Source organism: Gracilinanus agilis, chromosome 5 (assembly GCF_016433145.1).
Source record: "Gracilinanus agilis isolate LMUSP501 chromosome 5, AgileGrace, whole genome shotgun sequence".
Taxonomy (NCBI): domain Eukaryota; kingdom Metazoa; phylum Chordata; class Mammalia; order Didelphimorphia; family Didelphidae; genus Gracilinanus; species Gracilinanus agilis.
In genome coordinates this window covers 106,999,542-107,024,096 of record NC_058134.1, presented here as the reverse complement: position 1 = coordinate 107,024,096, position 24,555 = coordinate 106,999,542, and the positions used below count along the sequence as shown (strand labels likewise).

The 24,555-nt window shown below is 37.5% G+C and overlaps 1 protein-coding gene across 2 annotated transcripts; it reads left to right on the top strand.

The window, feature by feature from the left end:
* Positions 1 to 15,471: 15,471 nt before the first annotated feature.
* Positions 15,472 to 20,908, top strand: LOC123248520 (cationic trypsin-3-like). 2 transcript variants are annotated; one of them, XM_044677315.1, is made up of 5 exons: positions 15,472 to 15,511; positions 16,678 to 16,834; positions 17,501 to 17,751; positions 19,546 to 19,682; positions 20,739 to 20,908. In XM_044677315.1, the coding sequence occupies exons 1-5, from the start codon at positions 15,472 to 15,474 to the stop codon at positions 20,889 to 20,891; spliced, it is 738 nt and encodes a 245-aa protein (XP_044533250.1). In that variant the 3' UTR covers positions 20,892 to 20,908. The 2 variants fall into 2 exon arrangements, with proteins under 2 accessions (XP_044533250.1, XP_044533249.1); XM_044677314.1 differs by having other exon boundaries at positions 17,495 to 17,751.
* Positions 20,909 to 24,555: the final 3,647 nt, after the last annotated feature.

Genomic DNA, 24,555 nt, shown 5'->3' with positions numbered 1-24,555 from the left:
TAAACTCTAGTTATTCTCTAGCAAACTTTGGGACAAAAAAGGAAATGTTCTGTTTGGCTTTCAAAGATTTTATAACCTGCTCTGCACCTACCTGTCCAGTATTCTCATACCTTACACCCCTCCCCTATTCCCCACTTTTCTGCTATCCAGTGATTCTGACTTCCTTGCTATTCTTCACACAAGGCACTCCATGTCCATCTCCTTATTCCAGGCATTTTCCTGACCATTTCCATGCCTGGAGCTCTCTCCCATCTCATCTCTGCCTCCTAGCTTTCCTGGCTTCCTTCAGGTCTCAGCTAAAAATCCTACCTTCTACAAGAAGCCTTTCCCAATCACCCTTAATGCTGATTCCTGCCTTCTGTTGATTAGCTCCAATTTACTCTGTGTATATCTTGTTTGTACATAGTATTCATACATTGTCTTTCACCAGATGATGAGTTCCTTGAGAGCAAGGATTGTCTTTCTCTTTCTTTGAATCCTCAGTACTTATAATAAATGTTTATTGGCTATTGGATCACCCTAATACATTGACCGTGAATTTAAAAACTACATTGGTAGAGAGATGATTTTACAGAAGTATGAAAATTAAAACATCACGAGCCAAAGAATATCTACAAGAATTGCACACATAGAAACAGGACAGAAAAAATTCAAAGATGATATTATTGAAAATCATTGGAAATTGGGCCTCATTTCAAGATTGATGACTAGACAAATTAGCATACTACCTGAAGGTGAAAAAAAACTGTAATTTTCTTAGAACTTTATTGAATATTTTTTCTTTTGTTTTTAAATTGTATTTAATTAATTTAGAATATTTTTTCCATGATTACATGATTCATGCTCTTTCCCTCTCCTCCTTCCTCCCCCCTACTGGAGCCAAAGAGCAATTCCACTGGTTTTTGCATGTATCATTGTTGAATATTTTTGGTGGAAAAAATAAATTCTTCCTATAATCTTTGCTATCTAAATCAACCCAGATGTAGAACATAAACAGACAAAGAAATCCAAGGGATAAATAAGAGGAACTTTAAAAAAGACTCTATAGCATTACAAATATTGTATTATAGGGTATGAAACTACAATGGATCCCCAAAGAGTAGCTACTATGCCCCCTCAAGATCCTTTAGATATCCCTGAGGGGTTTGAGATTTTTTTCCCTAATGCTAAAGCTCACAAACCCCAAAAAGTGTGATTCCTGTCATGATATGAATTAGCCAGCCAAGTTTTTTTGAAAGGGGTATTTACTGAGTAGGTATACTAAGAACCACTGATGTAGACATCTTCCTAAAAGTCTCTAACTCATTTTCCTCCCAGCACAAACTGAGTGCAGGGGAAAGTGGGCTCAAAACTTAGAGAACACATGAGGTAATGGGATGACTTAAATCCTGGAAGTCCTTTTGCTGGAGGTCCTAAAATGTTTTTCTTTGGTATAGTGCAGTGATGGGCAAACTACAGCCCAGGGGCCAGGTGCAGCCCCCTGAAATGTTCTATCCAGCTATGGGACATCCTAATCTGGGGAATACAATGAGTAGGATACAATACAAAGAAACAGATGAGCATTTCCTTTTCTTTGGCCCCTTCTTTAAAAAAGTTTGCCCATCACTGGTATAGTGTAGTTTTTTATGCTTGTCCAATACGTGTGGAACTTTGAATCCACCTTCAGAATGAGATGCAGAAACTGCTATCACCTGCTGAGGTCCTTTAGCTATTACTGGGATGCTGATTGAGAAAAAAAAAAAAGTACAAATTCTCTGCACTTTTAAAATTCTTAAGGTGCTCCTGCAGCCAAGGGAAAGGGATTGGAGACCAAAAGGGTCATTCTCAAAGATGTGGCTGGAATGTGGTTCAGTGATGACGCATAACCTTCTCTACATAGGCAAGAGCTCAGATCTCTGAGTTCCTGAACCGAGTTGATGTTTTATATCAGAGGGTGGGACCAACTTACTCAGCCAACTAGAAGACTTTATTTCAACTGTGGGGAGATTTCCAGCCTTATTCATGCCCTAAACAACTGAGATACATTCTCAACTAACAATTGCCTCAGAACTTATATCACCTAGTTTAGGTAGAGTGGGGTGAATTGATTGATTTACTCAATTGGCTCTCACTCTTATAAAATAACTGAGGCAAGGAGGCAGCTGGGTGGTTCAGTGGATTGAGAGCCAGGCCCAGAAACAGGAAGTCCTGGGTTCAAATTTGGTCTCAAACACTTCCTAGCTGTGTGATCCTGGGCAAGTCACTTAACCCACTGCCTAGCCTTTACTTCTCTTCTGCCTTAGAACCAATATACAATATTGACTCTAAGATGGAGGGTAAGAGGTTTTTGTTTTTTTTAAATAAGTAAATAACTGAGGCATATGGAGAAGGGAGATTGATTAACCCCCCCAAAAATACTTTTATCTAGAAAAGGAGAAAGAATATGACAATGGAAGCCCCTGAAAAAATTTAGAGTGGTCCTAGCAGAAATTTAGGAACTATGCTTGTTATTATTGTTGGCAGTAGTAATAGTGTGTGCTTGTGTGCATGTGTGCACACTCATGCATATGTGTAAGTGCATGCCCACATGTATAGAAAGACTAGCATTTTACTAACCTTTCCTTGTCCAGGGCAACCATTTTAACTTTAGGAAGAGATCTAATCATTAAGAATTTTTTTTCTTATTTCAAGCATAAATCTACTTTTGTATAATGTCCAACCCAATGCCCTTTATTCGATCTCTGGAATCAGGAGACATAAGTTAGAAATCCTATCTTTAACACCTTACCACACAGGTGATCTTAGACAATTCACTTAACCCCTCCAGATCTCAGTTTCCTCAATAATAAAATGATATGATCTTGGAGGTTATTTAGAACTTCCTTACACTTTGGGGAAAATAAGTGATGAGAGCTACTGTGTAGCTTCTATTTTCCAGGGTAAAAAATTTCAAGTTCCTTCAAGTTCTCCTCACATCCAGTAGTACTCCTGACTCTCCTGGAATTTCTCTAATATCCCAGACCCTTTTTACCTTGGAAGAATGCTCCACCCTTGGAATTCACGTACTGGCAGTAGTCTCTGCCCTAATGGTCTCTACTCTGATTGGCTAGTCCTCCCAAAACTTCCATTTAAGAGTAGTCAAGTCTTGCTTCTTCTCCAGGATGCTATACTCTTGACTCACCCAGACTTTCTCTACAATACCACCACCTCAAATCCCTTGACCTCACTCTCCCTCTTTTAGCTTCTTCTTTGTATCATCTTACCAAATTGGAACTGTAAGCACCTTGAGGGCAAAAATTGTCTTCTTGCTCGTCTTTGTATTCCTCGAGTGTCTGGCATATAATAAGTGTCCACGAAATCCTTTCTGACTTTACTTGACTTAACATAGCATTATCTAAGAACCAGCTGCTATCCAGTTTGCACTCCTCTGAGTGTTTCTCAGCATATCAGTGTCCTGCTTCTAACAGGTTCACAGATTCTTGTGGGACGCAGAGATTTATAATAATACTACTGCTGAGTCTGTTTCCCAAGAAGATCAGGAAAAAGGAAAATAGCTTATATATTCTAAAAAATTTATAGCAGCTTTCTTTGTGGTAGCAAAGAACTGGAAATTGAGGGGATGTCCATCAATTGGGGAATGACTGAGCAAGTTGTGGCATATAATTGTGATGGAATACTATCGTGCCATAAGAAATGATGAGCAACTTAATTTAAAAAAAACATATTGAAGACCTATGTGAAATTATGAAAAGGAAAATGAGTAGAACTAAGTATACAACTATAATATACAACTATAGAATTAATGTTTAAAAATAACTCATGAATATCTACCTCTTGAGAAAGAACCAATAAATAGAAACATGAAAGATAGCTTTTCTTTTACATTTTATTTTGGTCATTTACATTTTTTTCTCTGGTGCACTTTGGGAAGGGAAGGAGATACCTATAAACTTTGATATAGCCAACAAGCAAATAAATTAATTTTAAAAATTAAAAAAAAGAAAAAAGATTCTTGGGGGGTGGGGCACCTTTTTCTCTTTGATTACCTATCTGTCCCTTGCCTTCTCCTGTGGCAATTAGGCCAGATATTTTCTTGAAAAAAACACAGAGCTATCTCTTATATAACTATAACAACAACTACTAGTGCCAGGGAGTCCAAGTTTAACAATAAGACATTCAACTGGCCACAAGAAGGCTACAGGGCTCTGCCTTCTTCTCCACCAAGAGGTCCTTCTCAAGCTCTGGACCCTCTGGCAATTACAAGGAAACATAGGTCATACACTTCTTTCTTCTCCACATACAAACACACATACATACACACATTGAAAACAAAAATTCACCATTTCACATTTAAGAAAATTTAAAGAAGCAGTAGTCATAACATATAAGTGCTATCATACACTTGGAGGCAAATCTTTAAAATATCAAGAAATTATGTAGTTTGGAGAAATGCTGAAGAGGCATTTTACATTAGACCTCGACTCTGCATTGTCTCCTTTCCCAGTCCCTCCATGGAAAGTCCCTAACACTCCTGATGTGATCTACAGAAGGGAAGAGAAGAGAGAAGCCAAGGTTAAGTAACACTTAGAAGTCCACTGAGTCAGTGGCTCTTTTTGCTTAGTGGCCACTAAGAGTATTGCTTCATCCCCTAAGTCATATGTTTCCCCAAAGTTCCTAGAAATTTCCTGAGGAATTCCAGCATGTGTTCCATGGGATGGCTCCTAAAGACTGATTTTCAAATATGACCCAATCTCTACTACACTTAAAACACCTAGAAAACACCAAGGAACATCATGGGTATCTGGGAGCTGGTAGAGAAGGAGATATATATTCCTTATTGCATATAAAAAAGGTAATGATGATCTACTCATTTTTAACTCATCCAAAAAGGCTATAAGGTTATTTAAAAATTGTTTTTCCCCATGTCCAATCAGTCCCATCAATTTATTTCAGGCAGTTTTAGACCATAAGTATAGTGAGTATATCTCTTGAATTTTCTGAGCCAGCTTAATGTCAAGAAAAGAATTGGAAATGCCATCTGTTAGAGTACAAGTTCTGATTTTTTATTCTGACAATATGACCAGTCACCATGGTTATACTTGCACTTCTGAACCCTGAGTGGTTTAGACACTGTTACTGTGATGATTGATTAGCCTCTCCTGGTACCTCATATGTGATGAAAATCTAGTTCTTTACAAAAGTTTCTCTTTCTGCAGAATTCGCCTACCCCTTTCTAAGGTATGTTCTACTTTCTAAAATATATGCTAAGAACTGTGAGAGTTAAGATATACTGATGTCACAGACAAAACCCACCTTAAATGCTGAGTTGGATTAAACAGTAGACTCCCCAGGTATACACCTAAGCACCACCAGAATTTCTTCCTACCCTCAAGATTAGTGAAAGATAGGTTTACTTTGAACCCTTCCCTTTACAGCAGAAATTTTTTTCTATCCTCCTGAGATAGAAATTTAGGGAGTCAAAGCAACAATCTCCTCTTTTGTTAGCAGCCCATAACCCTGTCCAATTCATTGCACTGATAGTATAGTATGTTGGAATGAATAATAGTATGAAAGTTGGAGCTTTTGTTGTCATTCAGTCATGTCAGACTCTTTGTGACTCCCTTGGGATTTTCTTGGCACAGAAAATGGAGTGGTTTGCCATTTCCATTTCTAGCTCATTTTACAGATTCAAAAACTGAGGCAAGCAGGGTTAAGTGACTTGCACAGGGTCACACAGTTAGTAAATGTCTGAGACCAGATCGCAACTCATGAATTTCAGTTTTCCTGATTCAGCTCCTGCCACTCTGTCCTCTGTACCACCTACTTAGAGTAACTCATTCCAAATTGCTGCTCTACATTCTTGTATCCCAGCTTAGGTCTGCTATCATGTCCTGTCAAGAAGGGGAAAATGACATTTGACCAATGAGGACACATGAGATATGATTAGGTGGAAAATACAGACCCTCTGTAATGCCAGTTACATCTAGTTAGTACAGATAGGGATGGGTCCATTTCCTTTTATTCTATGACTTGACTGATAACAATCTAAAACAGAGAGAAGCATGCTTGTATTGGTGGTTTTGCTAACTAGTTTAACTGAGGTACCCGGAACTGAGGAGATCCCCATACCTTGATAACTAAGAGCCTAATAGATTCATTCAACAACCATTTATGTTTACTGCCTTCTGTGTGTAAAGTCTTACAATGAGCCTCAGAGGAGATACAAGATAATGAACTCATGACTTCTACTTGAGTGGAACTAACAATACAGCAGCATCCTTGGTTCTAGTTTCTGCCTCTTATCTCTCCACTTCTTTCTTCCCCTGTTCCCACCAAACTGGGTAGGAGAGCCCTGAAGGGGAGAGATGCTTCATTCTTAATCAGGAATCACTATGTATACCAAAGTCCTCCACAGGGTAGACAGTTGTCTTCTGGAGAATCTGGGGAGTCCTAAGAAGGAAGGAAGGAAAGAAATTCAGACTGAGGAAATTCAGATTATTAGACGTCAGATCAATTAGAAGTAGTACCCAATTTACTAAAAGGTTAAAGTTCTGAAAGTTCATTTGTAAATTGATAGTTTGGTATGAAGAATATTTGTTTAGCCATAGAAACAATGACCTCTCATAAGAGCCTATCCAACTTGTAATGTAAATTAATTTTACTACTGCTAATACATTAGTGACAACGTGACTTTGTACCTGAAACAATGGACTTAGAGAAAGAAGTTTTAGCTTTCCTCCCATGAAACATTCCACAAGTTACTTCTCTAAATTGCTACTTCTTCTTCCCTGATATTTGAATAAAAATATATTACCGGGGCTTCCTTCACATATGGGACCCTAGAAATTACCTTGGATTGCAGTGTTTTTTTGCAGTCAGAATACTCTCTAAATCATTATTAAGTCCTCATTTGAGAGCTTAATTCTACCAGTAAAGCAAAGAATAAAGTTCAAAGCAACAGTTTTTTTAATGAAATAGCAAGGTAATCAAGTGATAATAGAAGACTCTCCCATGAACTCTGAACTCATTTTCCCCAAAATACATTCTATCCTCAGTAGGCATACATGACTTACTAATGAGGCATATATATGAACTTGGGACAAATTTCACCCTTCGGCCATAGGTCCAGCTTGTCTTCAGCTATCCAGATATCATCGATATTACTTAATACTGCAATCACCATCCACTTCATTGTAATTAGCAAGTCCTTCTCTTAGAGGGGAGGACCAGAGATCTGTCAACTAAACCTTTCAGTCATATCCAGTATCCACAGGAAGAAAGTAGGGATGCTATAAGCAAATCTTTTTCTTTGCAGGGAAGGGCTGCCAGTCTCTCAGTCAACATTTTTAGCCATTAGCTATCAAGACTCTTTAGTCAATAGCTATGAACCATTTTGTTTCAGGTAGGTTATTCAAATAAAGGAGAAGATGCCGAGGTTAAACTCACATCTGCTTTTTAAATTCTCTTGTTTTCTACTAATTCAACTCTTTTACATTTAGTCCAAAACCTATTTCATTTCTGAGTTTTTGTCCTGCCCCTCCCTTCATCTGGGGGCATATATTCATAGGATCATTGATCTACTACTGGAAGGGTCCTCCAAGGCTATCCAGTTCAACTCTATTATATTATAGAATAAGAAACTGAGATACAAGTAAGTTAAATGACTCATCCAAGATCACTTAGAAAACAAAATGAAGGTGAATAGAAACTAGGGTATAGAAATTACCTTCAACCTTCCCTTTCCCCAACACACATACAAGACATGTGCCCCTTTTCTATGCAGATCACAAAAGCAGGGCTAGAGAAGAGGAATGCAGGAGGTGAATTTTCTTAATACCTCTTTCTATTTCTACTTAGCCACAAATCATAGCATGGTCACTTTCAAGTTTCTACAACATCCCAAGTATAAGCTACCTTGGGCTCCTATGTGAGAATTAAGGACAGGGCTTCAGAAAAAAAGATGAAGGAAGGGAGGCTAGGGCAAATGAAACTTTAAGGTCATGGTTTTCCACGGACAACAGCAGTTCTGCTTCCCATGGACAACAGCAGTTCTGTTTCCCATGAACAGTAAAAGTAGCCACTCTGCTGAAAGCATAGTTAAAGACATTATCACCTATGGGTACATGTCCTTGGCAAGATGAATGTTCCTACCAATGGAACTGCCTACATTTTCCTTAGGATTGTAACACTGTGACTTTCTCATTCTTGTCTCCTTCCCATGTAAGTTCCATGGGGGAATAGAGTATAATGGTCCATTTCAAGGATTAAGAGAGAAAAATAGTTCTTCCTTACAGGGAATTTATTTAATTATAATTTACTGATATTAAAACAAAGTGCATTGAGGGCACATGGCAATATGGTCCCTTATTCTAAGGTTTAGCAAATTCCACTGTATAAGTGAAAACTGAACAGGAACTCATCAGTTCTGTCAGGATTTTAGAAGAAACCTTATTCTAGTTTAACCTCAAAGGCTCCTGAATATTAAGCCTTTTTATTTTATACTTAGGAGTTAACACAGGAAGCTGGCATCCTTTAAAAATTCATTTGTTTAGGTTAAGCATACCTGACCAAAAGCACTTTCAAATATACTTATCATAAGTAAGCCATATAAAGAAGGATGCACAAAGAAGCTGAAAAAGTTACTCTTGTTCTTAATGATCACACCATTGGATTTCATCAGTCACTGGTTGTCTCTACTAGAGTTATAGGGTAAATATTATTGGTAGAAGTTCAATGAAGTTGTAGAGAGCAGTTTGGTAAACTAGTGTCCTCATTTAGGAGAAGTAGGGATAAGAAATAGGAGGTAGAAAATAGGATAGTATAGCTCTTAATTCTTATAACTATGTCTAAACACAAACCCTCTACTAAAATCTCTAAAGAACCCTACTTCTAACTGCCTCTCTTGGCAGGATCTTCTTGCCTGGCAAAGTAGGCCTATCCTGGACTACTGTGTCTAACATATTAAATTCACTGTCTATCTTAACTAACTGACTGATGCACATTAGATTGATAACAAACTCCTTAAACTAATATATGAAATCAAATTGTTAGACATAACTGTCAGATTCTCTTGACAGAGAGAAACTGATGCAATTCTGCTATCTCTGAAGTCGGAGGAGACAAGCCCCCTCTGACAGCTTCTTCTCCCTCAAGGAAGTGAGAAGAAAAGCTCTCAGTAAATCAGACTCTTCCTCAAATTCATATGTGTGTCCCAAACTCTCAAAAGTAACTGTTTCAAAATAACTGTCAGATTTTCTTGTCTGAGAGAATTACCCAGAAACTCTTCTCCCAAGGAAGTCAGAGAAAATGGAGTATCTCTTAACTGATATCTGTCCTTATAAAAACTGCTCTTAAAGAGACAGAGTAAGATTAAGTAACTTCTTCTCTTCACATAGAAAACTCTGCTCTTAGGAGATAGAGTGAAATTAAATAAAACTCTTTATAATACTAGTAAATTCCCACTGAGGCATCTTTCGATTATTCATATTTGAAATGTTCAAAAATATTCATATATTTTTATTTATATATTTTATTTTGGTACAAAATATATTTCTTGGCAAACAACCTCCTGTGACAAAGTACATTCCCCTCAGTTTATTGATGGTTAGAAGAAAGTAGGGAAATATCACAACTTTTTTGACACAAGTACCCACACCCACAAACAAGAAGTACAAAACTAGAACTCCTAACAATATCCTGAACAAAAACTTAGGAAATATATTAAAGGCAGTTAGTATACTGCTTTATTGAATTCCTGGAACCATTCCTACCAAGAGCCTAAAAGTGTTTTACAATGCATATGCTACTTCTCCAGTCTCACACATTATTATCTTCAGCTTTTGTTGCTGATTAGTAGAAAATGACAAGAATTCTACATAAATAGAAAATAAAAAGAATTCTACATGGAGAAAAAAAATTTATAGGAAGTTGATAATATAATCCAAGAATAGATACTTCTGCTAAGTCATTTAACCAGAGAAGAATCAACTGGTACTTTCTGAGCCTGTTTGTACAATGGAGTTATGGAATGTTGAACATGAATGGGAATGTCCCCTGAGGCAAAGAGTGGTAAGTCAATCAAAGATACAGTGTATGGACATATATACACGTGGAACCAGAGAGACATACATACATTCTGAACATACTTATGTATGTAGATAGCGTATCCCCTTAACACAATGTAAGTTCCCTGGAGGTATAGAAGCACAGTGCCTTCTACATCAGAATCACTTAAAGACTAAAGTCTAATCAAATTGAATGGAATCCAGCCATCACAGTAAACCCTAAGATTAGAAACATTTGGTGCTTTAAGTTTCTATCTTATTGTGGGAGGCATTTTGCCAGCTGCTTAGTCTAATCTTTTAAGAAATATTTTCTATTAATCTATGTTTCCTTCTGCCATTCCCTGCTGTTTAGGTGATCCTGATTATAACCATTTGTCATTTTGTTCATAAATATTTTCTACCATCACAAAGGCTATCCATCTCTTTGCTTCCTCTTTCCAGATCCACATCTTTGCTGACTTTTTTGTGGAAATCTATGGTCTTTTAACCAAACAGGGCTGAACTAAGCTCATCCCACTTCAATAGGCAATGCCTAAAGTTTAGAGCCTGGCATTAAAACATCAAGACTGCTAAATGTCATAATGGAGAAAAAACTTGACAATTTCTAGGTTTGAAACCTTGGACAAGTCATATGACCAATCTGTGCTTCATTTTTGTCTTCTGGAAAACAAAGGGAATGAACTCAATGACCACTAGGCTTTCTTCCATTTCTAATTATATGAGTCTAAGACTTCACAGAATAACAGAAGCAGAGCAATCTAATAAGATTAGGGAGAAATCATGATATCAGCAAGACCAAGCACATTCCACAGAAACTAAACTAATCTCAATTTCCACTCTCCAGGTTGAAGTCTGATCTTTCCCCTTATGTCCCTGCCACTCCTTCCTGTGAGAAAGGAAAGCAATAAATATGCTGGCTTATCATAAACATCTCACCTTCCAAGGTTGCAGAAATAGAATTCACTCAGATCACTTTCTAGGAAAACTGGTAATCATTAAATGATGTATGTTGGGTGGACTCCTTTGATGTTTGGTCCCTGGAACTCTGAACTTCACTTTGACTATTATCAAGGACAATCTGTCTCTTTCTAGCTGGTCCAGGCTTGAATTATTCACCTAGGATATCTCATGGGAGCTAACAGAATACTAAGGAATATGAAAGAACAGAGTAAGCACAGCAACTGATACCTGAGGGAGCATGAGGCCAAGGGAGTCTTCTATAACGTGAAAATTCACTTCCCTTCTTACCTCTCTCTCTTGTCTGTTTTCAAAATGTATCTTGAGCCATTCTAGTACTCTGTCTCACCACACTCTTCAAGTCAAGTCTACATCCATATTCTGTCTGCTCTTTGCTCAGACTGAGGAATACTCCACTAAAGTGGATTGGATACCAATGAAAACACATGGAAACTGCAGGATAGATTCAAATCAGGCACTCACTATTCAAGTAGGAATAAAATGCATATAAATATATATAAGCATATATAGATAATATACATATATATAAAATGTATATGGCAAGAGGGAAGAAGGGGGGAGAGAAGAAGGAAAGAAAAAAGGGAAGGAGAAAGAGAAAGAGAGAAAAGAGAGAGAGAGAAAGAATACCTTTTTTTTGGTAAGAGGAGAGCAATAATCAGGCAGCATCAGCCAAAAGTAGAATGACATAAAAATGAAAGTGATTATATTTTAATGGACAGGAAACATCTGGTTATTGGTGTGAGAATTATTTCTGGATTGGCTGTCTGTACATAGTCAAACTACCAACTTGTTATAGCAAATATCAAAATCAGTGCTAAATCAGAAGAAAGAATATATATGAGAAGATACAGTGTTCAATGAAGAGAATGCTAATCTTACCCATTTTAAACAAGCTGTTGGTGATATAAAATGGGAAAGAGATGAAAAAAGAAGGCATGAACACTGACTACAATCATTTCCTAAGTACGCTGAATCAATGTGAAGTAATTGCCAAAATTAAGAGATCAAAAGAATCTTATTACTGCTTCAATCATCAAACAATGAATCTTCTTGCTAAGTGGAGAGACAAGGCAACTGAAGACAATTCCAATTTTGAATATAAACTCCACTGTAAAATCTCTAAGACCAGAAGAGGAAGATAATGAGCAGTACCATTTTATAGATCTGTGTGTAGTACTAGAGGGGAAAAATTATAAAGAACTTGTTAAATAATTCAAGTAAGCAAGATAATTCTAAGGATTCAAATGAAGGGCAGCAAATATTTTTAAATGGAAAATATCTGTAAAGATTATGACAAATTATTTTCACCATCAAAGATAGTAGAAGCACAACATTTGAACTCAGATATCACAGTCTCTGTAGTGCTGCATGAAAGAGTGGAAATGGGTCTGAAGAAAACAAAGATTAGAATAAAAAGCCAACTAAACCAAATATATATAGATGTGGTCTATACTAGTACTTACACAATTTTGAAGGATTTGAGAAATCAATTTCAAGGTTTAAAAGGCAACCAAAGGTGTCAGTGGCTAGAGAGGAAAAATCTTAGACCTTTTTACATTAAAAAAATGATAAACTGAACGATTTCAATAATCACTAGCCCATGAATCCTTGTGTCACTTCACCAGAGAGAGTGGGACTCTTGATACTCTAACTGAATATCTAAGGCAGAAAAGAATCCTTCTTGATAGCAGATTGCATACTTAATTATAAGACTAAATGTTGGATTCATAGTTAAGACATTACTAGGTTAGTCAGACTGGTGTGTTTGTTGACAAAAGTATGATAAAATAATTCATCCAAGATCCTGTTGAAAGACAAGGATAATATATTTATAATATTCCTCTGACTTACCAGTCAAGTATTCTGTCAGAAGAATAAATGAGTTTGGTCTGGCATAATTCCATATTGATAATCTCTGCTAACTCATAATGATTGTTGCTCTTTCAAATCATGTTTAATAATCCAGTCTGCAATTTATGTAGGAATTGAAGCTTCACTAGCCTATTATTTAAAGAATCTACCTTCTTCCTCTTTTCTGAAATCACAGTGAAACTTTCCCGTTCTATTTCTGAGGAATAACTACTATTCTCTACAATTTTTCATTGATCAGTTTCATTAATCAGGTATAGGAATTAAAAAATCACAATCACAACTTCTGGAAATTTTCAGTACAAAGACACATTGTGGCATGTAGTTCATCCAGTTCTTTCCCCCTATCTTTTAAATTATGGTGAATTTAAATTTCTTGCTAACCAATTTTAGCATAACTTTCTTTGTCTAAATGACAGTGATAATGAAAATGATGATTTTTATGAACTCTGACTTTTCACAGTTCTGGATTTAAGAAATTGAAACACAGTCACATACATATCCCAAACCCAGGCAATCAGCTCTATGAATACTATGTAGGTTAATACAGAGTGACATAAGGGGTCAAGGTCTTTGAGGTTTTACATATAGAAGAACTAGAGACTTTTATAAATGAAACAAGCTAGCATAGCATAGTCATACACTTTGCAACGAAATTGGTTATTTAATTTGGCAAACATGGGTAAGTGAGCTAAGGATAAATATAGAGGTTATTTTTTTGATATCATCATCTGTATCCATAAAGTCACTCATCATTCTAGCTTTGTTTATATTTTCCCTTTTCCTCCCAGAAGAAAGGTATTAATCTGGCTAAACATATCAGTCTCCTATCCAAAAAAGTTATTCTTTCCTGGCACCCAGATATCCAGATTTGGTAGTTCTCTCCCCTATCACTTCAAAAAATATCTATTTTTAGTTTTCTGTGGGGTTTTTTTAGGATTTAGTCTTTATTTTAATAGTTGTATCTACTTTAATAGGCCCCAAACATTCTTCTTCTCCCACTTGGAATATCCAGTCTTTCCTTATCCTAGAACATCCACTTTGCCTAATCTCAGCTCCCCCAGATACACTATATTTGGAATCTCACCTATTGAAAATGTCAGCTTCCTACTTGGAGCCTGCCTGTCAATGACATTGGCAATAGGAAACCAAACAGAAGTGACTGAGCAAGATCTTGCCTGTTCTTATAAAATACTTGACCCTCTTCTGCATCCTCAAATGGTTCCATTTTATGGGAATGGCCAGGCGTGCCCTCATGGAACTGAAAAGAGTGGCAAGAGCCTGGCACTGAATATTTGGTTTGGATAAAATCTTTCATATAATTATTCACCTCCTTCTTCCTGTCATCTTTTCAATATTATCTCATTCAATTTCTAGAACCGCATTCAACTACAACTTCCTCCTCTTCATTCCCCACCATCGCTCTAATCCTATCCTTGAGGAATGGGACTCAACAGGGAAATTCTTGATTGTCATTTAAGAAAACCTGGCTTATATTGGGAAACTGGTCATTCCATCCTGGAAGTCCTAGGTAAGATTAAGTATTATTTATGTCCACAAATCCATCTAGATTAATTTGCAAGTCATCAGTCTCTAAAGTCACTATATTTCAAGTACTGATGCAAAACCTTGGGGGCAAAAAAAAAGAAACTTTGCCAAGTCAAGGATATATCCTTCCCCTCTGGAGATCTGGTTGTATTCTAATCTTTTGGGTGATTGTGATCCCATATATCTTATCCCTCTATTCCCTTTCCCTACTGTCTTCCCTCTCATTTTCCTAATTGTTTCAAGTTAAGTGCTTTTCTCTGTGAATGTTAAAAACAAGCCAATAAAAGTTTTTTTTTGCTTTTTATCCTGTGAAAATCTCTGAATCTCCAAAAAGGGTGTTTAGAGGACCAAGATATCAAATCTAAGGAGGATTAGCTGAGACAAATGAGCCAAACTATTTTCTAAACCCTACTTCATGTTAGCATTCTCATTCCATGAAAAATCTAGAATTTAGACTGGGAGAAGGGACCTCTTTCTCAGGTACATGGACAGGATAACGTCTTAAAATTCCCAGAACCCTGAACAAGGGAATCATTTGCTTATAACAGCCCTGGTCTTTCATTTGATTCATAGTCACAGATTATTTCCAGTAATAAGTTGAATAAATCTCCAAGATGTCAGCACATTGAATGGAATTTCTAGAACCACATTCAACTACAACTTCCTCCTCTTCATTCCCCACCATCACTCTAATCCTATCCTTGAGGAATGGGACTCAACAGGGAAATTCTTGATTGTCATTTAAGAAAACCTGGCTTATATTGGGAAACTGGTCATTCCATCCTGGAAGTCCTAGGTAAGATTAAGTATTATTTATGTCCACAAATCCATCTAGATTATTTGCAAGTCATCAGTCTCTAAAGTCACTATATTTCAAGTACTGATGCAAAACCTTGGGGGCAAAAAAAGAAAACTGGTTAGGTTAGGTAGCTAAAGGAAAAAATGAACTTCCTTCTCCCACACAATAGCTTCTTTCACTGGGGGAGGTATAAAGCAGGGGCTTCCAAAAGCAGTCAGCTAGACCTCTGCAACCATGAAGTCCCTGCTCTTTCTAGCCTTTGTAGGAGAAGCTGGTAAGATCCACTTATTCTTTCATGCCTCTGTCAGTCTCACATTTTCAGAACTTCTTCCTCTCCCCCTGCTGTCTAGTATCCTCCCTTTCCACTGACTCTAGCTTTCCGTATCCTCTCTTTATATCTATCTAGCTTTCTTCTTTCTCCCCTAGCATCCCTTTCTAGGTTCTGTTTACAGGTTTTGTCTTTTTAGTCTTCATTTAAAGTCTTTCTTCTATCATATGCATCCACAGAGGTTCTACACTTACCTGCACATCTAGCTAAAGAGATTGAACTCAGAACAAGTGGAAATGGAAGTTTGGGACAGTCGGGGAGGGACAAGTAAGAAGCCAAGAGGGAAGAATGCTTGACTAGATCTAGGAAAAGGATGAAGTGGATCATAAAAAGTCAATGAACAGAGGGAGTGTGCCTGAATGGAGAAGACGCAGAGGAAATGAGAGTAGAGGATCTTGCTTAGTGTATATTCTGTCTGAAGTGAAACTTTCTAGAGTAAGAGATTAAAGAAAACAATAGAATAGAACTCAATAGATTTTTGCTTACTACTTAATTAATTAGTCTATGTATTTATCTATTCATTCGTTCAATCAGTTGTTTGTTTTGAGGTCAACATTATCTGACACAAAGAGGCTAAGAATTATGAGAAAGTAGAATACAGATGGTCAAAGTGGAGGCAACATTGATTTACAGATGGAACTTTCAAGATTTTGAAAATCTGGCCAAATGAGGGAATATTTATGACTATTCTTTTGAATAAGCTCAGACTTATTCTGACTCTTGTCAGATTTTTTTTCTTCTGTAAATTCTAAAAAAAATTTGAGAGACAAAAATCATTTCCACTTACCAATGAATTGGCCCTCCACCTATCTCTCTACCTGCTCATTATTACCATTACCATTGTTTTCACTATTGAACCCAAAGAAACACAGGGTTCAGCCCCATACCCCTTCTGCCTGCTTTGTCATAATGGTAAATGATTGATAAGGTTGATGAAGATAAGAAATAGTAATACAATTTTGTTGTTAATGATAGTTATAATTCAAGTAATCATGGAATTCTTTAATCTCAGAATTAGAGGTAACAGTTTCGATAAATCACTGAAATCATCCCTGGTGCTCAAGTGTTTAACACTGCTAATTTGTTGTTTACTTGTTCTATTTCCTCCCAAGTTGCTGTCTTCCTTGATGATGAGGACAAAATTGTTGGAGGATACACCTGTGAGAAGTCCCTCCCCTACCAGGTGTCCCTAAATGGGGGCTACCACATCTGTGGTGGCTCCCTCATCGATGAAGACTGGGTTCTGTCTGCTGCCCACTGCTATTCCCAGTAAGTGACAGTATCTGCCCAACCCCTAGCCAATTTTTTCTTGTCAAAATTTCCAGTTTTTATGAGCTATTTACTGTTTGCCATATCTGGTACAGGCAAATTACTTTCTTGAAGAAAATATTTATGATGTATATGCCATCATAGACTGGATCCATAGAACAATGTACAGAAAAGAGATGCTATATTCCTATTGTACATTTCCTTATTTAGATCTTGCTTGATTTGGAGATTAGAAAGTTTAGGGAGAAATTGTGCAAAATGGGAAAGGAAAGAGAGAAATTCTGAGAAACCTAGCCTTTTTGTCTACAGAGCCACCTCCAATAAATGGCTGAGGGGAAAGGAGAGAGGAAAGCAGGGCAGGTCATAGAGTAAGCTCATTTGTATCTGGTCCCCTTGTAGGTTAGCAAGCAACATCTGGACTGGTTTAAAGATGTTTTTTCTTAATTACTGGCACCTTCTCCTCCACTCTCCATTGCTTTTTAAGTCACATATGCACATATTCCCACCTTCCCCATATATGCTTGATGTTCTATCTTGAAATGCTCTATAGTTGATTCATGATCAACTGAGTCCAAAACTAGATAGAATATACAACCAGGGCTGGGGAAAGAATAGCTCCTGAAGACATTTCTATTAATTGGGCGAGATTTTCCATCCCAGCCAGAGCTTCCAAGTGAGACTGGGAGAGAACAACATCAGAAACATCGAAGGAAATGAACAGTTTGTCGATGTGGCCAAGATCATCTTACATCCAGGCTTCAACATGAACACCCTGGACAACGACATCATGCTGATCAAACTGAAAACACCTGCCATTCTCAATGACCGAGTTGCTACTATTTCCTTGCCCAAATCCCGTGCATTTCAGGGCACAGAATGTCTCGTCTCAGGTTGGGGCAACACCTTGAATCTTAATGGTAAGTTACATTGCCTGCTAGGAAATATCAAGAAGTCAGGAGCTAAAATGCTGCCTGAGATAGTTATTAGCTGTGTGGTCATGGGCAAGTCACCTTAATTTGTTCAACCCAACTTTCCTCATCTGTAAAATGGGGATAATAATAATACCTACTTCCCATGATTGCTGAGGGTAAATCTTAAAGCGTTGTAAGGATGTTAGTTATAATTATATTCCTGCTCCATGTTCCTTCTCTTCTACAAACACCTCAGGTCAGCTTCTTCCTTCTTATTCTCTATAATAATACCCCTCACTAAAACTCTGGATAGTTAGTAATGACTTGCCCCAGGATATTGGAAAGAAGGGCCACATTATAAGCCCAAAGCCATTACTCAGAAAAGTTTCTTCCTTTTCTTTCCCCCAACTGCCACCAACCTACCTAAAGGATACTGAATGATTCTCCTGATTTTCCAGCTACTGGAAGATTTTCCTCTTTTTAACTCAACCAGGACACAGTTAACTGCTTAATAAATAAAAGGCTAGAGCAAAATGAGCCAAAATAATGCAAAGAACCATCCAATTCCAAAAGTATGGAGGCATTCTCTAATCTAACATTATTTGACCATGTTCCTGGAAGTCTATTTTTACCCTTGACCCAATTCTAAGTCCCTGAGTGAAAGTAAGGATAATTCTCTACTTAGTTCAGGGGTTCTTAGATTAAGATCCTTAAACTTTTTTTTCAATATTTTAATAACTTTCAATATAATTTTTTTCCTTTGTAATTATATATATTGGGTCCATATGCTTCAGCAGACTGCCAAAGAGGTTCAGGGCATCAAAAAGGTTAAGAACTCCTGTTTTCTATGAAGTTACATTTCTTACTCTCTAACTGATGGCCCAGTCTAACCTAAGCCCATTCCAGAAAACATTAAATGACTGGATGCTTTTAAAAAGGTCAGTGGGAAGTTCCATGGGCCTTGGAGTTAGAGGAGCTGGATTAGAATCTCGGCTTCTATACTTCTTCTAAAGCTCTCTTGGCCTCTGTTTCTTCCTCTGTAAAATGAAAGCATTTGACTAGATGAAATCTATGGTTTTTCCCTACTCTCAGTCTTTTATTTAGACTCCTCATGCTCCTTAAGGTGACCAGAAGTAACTGCCTTGTCTTTCTAGTTTTGACTTCCTTCTCCTGGGTTTTTCCACTTACCAAGTTCTACTGGTTAACCTAGTCCTTTACCACCAGGTATGGCTTAAACACCAGAAACACCTGGAGCTCATTTACCATTCATACCCTCTCTACCACTGCTATATATATGCAGGTACCTGTGTCCAAACACCACTGGTCAAGGGTCTCTTTTTACAAATCTACCTTAATCTGTTTACAAAACCATAAATACTTTTGAAACACTATTAGAATAAAATTACCATTTCCCTCCAAAGACCATCTCATCAGAACCATTGGTTTACCACTTAAGTTACTCTTCATTCTTTGACCAAACATCCTTTAAGTATCTGCTTTGTGTAAGGGAGGTGAAGCCAAAGACACAATCAAGTCCCTCCTTCCCTCAAGAAGCTTATACCCGAAAAGAGAAGATAAGACAAATACAGAAGCAGTTATAGTATGTACAGGAAGGAATGGGAGAAGTTTCATGACAAATTACAAATTGCTTTTAGAGTTCAGAGAAGGGAAAAATGCAAACTATTTTTTCATTCCTGGATTAAAATTCTCTTGGTATCTCCCTGTCTTCCCTGATTTCTGGATCTTCCTACCCTGCTGTTTTAACCATCTTTCCTCTATCCTTCCCCATTTTCTTCACAGTTAAGTACCCTGATGTGCTGCAGTGTTTGAGGGCCCCAATCCTATCTGATGCTATATGCCAGGCTGCCTACCCTGAAAAGATCACTGAAAACATGATCTGTGCTGGCTTCCTAGAGGGAGGCAAAGATTCTTGCAAGGTATAATCCTATCCTTCTGGATGTTGGAGTTCTAAGTCCCTGTAAAGACCCCCCCAAGTGAGAAAAGTCAGGGGTGGAGGCAGAAAGGGGGCAGGGAAACCTAATCAGGCCTCTAAGACTAAAAAGATTAAGAAGTTTTTCCCTGCTCAGAACTTTGCTTCCTAAAGCAGCCCCAAATTGGGAGGAAAGAAGGCTAAAATTCAAGAGAATCACCTAATCACCATTTTGGAAGAGTCTTCAAAGACCACTTAGTCCAATATAGACTTTACCAGTAATGTCCTATACACCACTTCCACCAAAGTGGTCATTGGTTTTGCTCCATTCTTAAAGAGGGCTCCTTTAGTGAAGGAAAGCTACAAAGATATCCCATACCCACTGGCTCTTTGGTCCAAAGTCCTTAATTCCTTTTTGGTGGAATTGAGCATAAAGAAAAAAAAGTACAGTACAGGAGCAGGGAAGGTAGAGATAAGAAAGTAGCTGTGAGGAGGCAACTAGGTAGTTGAGTGGATGGAGAGCCGGGCCCAGAGATGGGAGGTCCTGACAAATCTGACCTCAGACACTTCCTTGCTGTGTGACCCTGATCAAGTCTCTTGACCCCCATTGCCTAGCCCTTACCATTCTTCTGCCTTGGAACCAATACAGAGTATTGATTCTAAGACAGAAGGTAAGGGTTTAAAAAATAGATTGAGAGTTAGATTAGAACAGGGGTTCTTAACCCAGAGTCTGTGTACTTGTTTAGTATATAGATATAACTATATTTCTCTGTGAGTACATATATATGCATATAAATGTATACATATATATCCCTTATAATCCTGTGAATTTTGTTTTATGCATTAAAAAAAAACATTATTCTGGGATGTCAATATGCTTTAGCAGACTGCCAAAGGGGTTCGTAATGCAAAAAAGGGGTTACAAGGGTCTGGTCTAGAAGATCTCCAAGAACTCTTCCAACTCTAAAAGTCTATGATTCCCCCCTTTAGATAACTAATGTAGAGGCTATTATCCCTTCTCTTTCTTTCCTTGTCCTCATTCATCCATGTTCTCTTTCCCCAGGGAGACTCAGGTGGCCCTCTGGTTTGTAACAGAGAACTCCAGGGTATTGTCTCCTGGGGCGTTGGCTGTGCTGCAAAGAAAAAACCTGGTATATATACCAAGGTCTTCAATTATGTGGACTGGATCAAAGAGACAATTGCTGCCAACAGCTGAAGACACCAGAAACCTCCTCTTTTCCCCCTTCCTCTAGGTTCTGACTTAGACCATTAAGCAAAAAAAAAAAAGTGATAACCCTTTAATTGCTCGTGTCTTTTCTTGATTTTCCCCTATTTTCCATCTAAGTAAAAATGGCTTCTTCAGGCGAGCTATATGGCAACATAGTACTGCCAGTGGATAAGCAGCCCCCTAGGAGAGGAGATGCCACTTATTACGTTACCTCCAATCCTAGGGCACGGAGTAAAGAGGGTCTAGCACATAAACATGTCCACCTTAGTAAACAAAACTTGGACCAATTAAGCCATCAGTAAATAAAGTGAAGGATTTATTCAGGGTGGAGGAATTGCAATTCTGGGCAACATGCCAGATAAGGATGCCCAGAGAGGGAGGACAGAAAAGGAATTCTTATAGGACACAGTCATGGGAAATAGCGACTGCACAGTCTGAATATATAGTCTAGCCAAGTCAAAGGAAGGGAATGTCGAAGGTATTCAGGGGTTACAAAAAAAAAAAGTCACAGAAATGTCCTTGTAATTATCTCTCAAGCAGCACCTGTTAATCCTAATATTTTCACAATAACTTCATTCTGACTGGTTCCATGAGACTTCTTCATGTTAGAATAACAGCCACCATTTACATAGTGCTTACTATGAGCTGAGTATTGCACTAAGCACTTTACAAATATCACTGGACTTATCCTCACAACAACTCTAGGAGATAGGTGCTATTGAAGTACTTATTTTTACAGATGAAGAAACTGAGGCAGAGATTTTTTTAGGTGACTTTCCCAGGGTGACAACTGGCAAGTTACTGAGGCAGGATTTGAACTTAGGTCATCTTCTCTCTAGACTTGATATTCTATCTAGATGTCTAGCTACCCCAGAACCTAGCCTGTGACTCTAGCTATGCATTTGTTTTTGTCTGCTTATTCTTGAATCCTGCCTCCTTGCTGTTTCAGCTAATTCTCTGATCAGTATTAGGTCTCCTGGGTTGTTACACATAGCAAAAATACCAACAGAGATAGCAAAATTCTGTCCCACCTGTCATTTCCCTCTCCATTCAATTAGAAGATCCAAGAAGACATGAAAAACAGTAAGATGAGCTCCAAGCAGGACATATTTAAAAAGCAAATGGCTTTAAGTGGAAGGGAAAATGAACAAAGGTAAAGATATTGGCCTAAATTATCGCCATTGCTTTTGGATATAATGTAGTCATCACCATGAAGAGACCAAAAGAGACCAGACATTATTTCAGCCAGCATTTAATATCTATGGCTAGCTGTAAGACAAGGAAGACAAGGTCAACATTATTTTAGAGAAAAAATTTCCTTATAAAATATGACATGGTTTGAGGATAGTAGTAGTAGAAGATTGTTAAAAAGTAAGAACTTGCCCAAAAAAACAATTAAGAGAAAAATGAGTTTGCAGAAAGTCTGACATGAGATTCTACTAAGCCAGATCATTGAGGGACATTAATAGATCAACACAGAAGGAGGACAACAAACAAGCACAAAATGGAACAGACTTTGCAGGTCTTCTAAAAGGATTTGCTCTCTTAGTCATTGATAGTTGAAATACCAGTTTCTGACTAATCAAAATTGCAAATGATCTGAAGGGCAATAGAGTGATACACAGATGGGCATAAGTAGGCTGTAGCATATTGTCAGTGATGACTTGGACTCATAAAGTGCCACAAAAAAAGGTCATTTGGAAAATCCATCTCTACATCTATTTATCTTCAGTCAAGCTGCCATCTAATTTGTCCTTAGGCAGGCAGTGTCCACTAAAGAGGGCCAGATCCACTGGTGGCCTGAGGGGGCCAGGAGGGCTGGTTAGTTCAGCTATCAAACATTTCGAAGCTGTTAGATTAAGTACTTTGAGCTAAAATCAAATTTCATTCTGAGATTCCTAAAACCCTCTTCCCTTCTATCAATTTCCCTTATTGTTTGATTGCCTCAAGTAAAGTTTTGTTTATAAACATCAAACCAGCTACTGACCTTTTGTTAGTAGACTTGGCAACAGTGACAGCCTCAAGGAAGTTCTAGGGCAATTTGAAGGGACAGAGTCGGATCCAGTCTTACTCCCTGAAGTTGAATTTAACTGCCATCATTACTATTAATAGTCAGATGCGTTATTGCACATTGTTATTTTAATAATATTGATTTAGTTAACATTTGATGCCAGGAGGCTGGTCTTCCTGAAGAAACATATTGGGATTAGTTGAGGGAATTCTACAGGAAGTTTAGTTGTATTATCTGATTTCCTGTTTATTCCTAAGGAGGGTTGAAAGCTCCTTTACCATCCAGGGCTTTCTGCTTTACCTTTCCTAACAATTACATTGTTTCAGTCAAGTCCCCCAAAGATCTTAACAAAGATCAGAAAAAGAGATTGTCCAGGCACATGACAAGACTGGAAAAACACAGATAGACTAAATTCATACCCACAAACTAAGTGACCAAAGAAAGGCTCCAGGTGGTAAAGTCTTTGAGGAAGACCTGTTGGAAAACATAAAGAAGAATCATAAAAAGCTATGAATGGGTTGCAACCTACAACAATGGAGGTAATATCCACATAGATTTGATCTCTAATTCATTAAAATATTGAATTATCCCCAGGAATAACAGACATAAAGGCTTGAGTCAGACTTCAATCTCTCCTGCTTTCTACATTTTCCCAGATAGTTTGCTTTATAACTTGGACATCCACAAGATGGATTGCTATATAATTATATCCTTTTTATTTTTGAATTTGTATCCCAAGGACTTAATATAGTGCTTGGTATATAGTAAGTGCTAGTAAGCTTTTTATTTTGTCTTATTTTTATTTATATTGTATGTATATATATATATTGTTCATTATTTTTCATTCATTCATTCCTTTTATTTTTTTCTTCCTCTATTCTTCTTTTCCCTTCTGAAGTTTTTAAAGTCTTCTGGTAGTCCAAGACAGGGAAATGACACAATTTTTCATAAATTTCCTGACATTTAAATGAATAACATTGTATTCTAGCTATTTCCTTGAATTCAATACATTCCCAGAGATACTCATTCCCTATGATAGTATCATACATCTGGTTTTTTAACTTTCTCTTAAGACTAGTTATGATGGAGTAATCTAGAAAATGTCTTAGCCTCAAAGCCATGAATCCAGTCTAAAAAGGGAGCATTATGGTGCTTGACTCTTCTATTGAAGTAGGGATATAATTGCCCACACCAATTAATCAAATGGTCTTTTTCCAGCCCCCATCAAAAACATGGGCTAAGAGACTGCTCTAACAGTTATATCCTGGAGAACAGTCCATTATTGATCTCTTGTTATTTCTGCCATGCCCTCTCCATAGAGTTTCATCTTCCTTTGAGACCCTAGCCCAAAGACCATCAACAGTCTGGCTCTGGGTCCAGTAACAGAAACGCTGGCCATGTAATGATCAATATTGTCAGCACTGGAGTGGCCTTTTTTCCCAAAAAGAGACTATTTAAAAAAAACATAGAAAAAGTGTCATTCATTTGCAATATTTTTAAGAACTTTATTTTCTGTTTCTCAAATAATATGACTTCATGGGAGGACATAGTATAAAAATCAGATATAGTCTCAGAAGTTAGCATTAGAGGGAGCATGTCCCAGCTTCTTTTCCTTCTAGTACAGACTCTCAAAATTCTCCC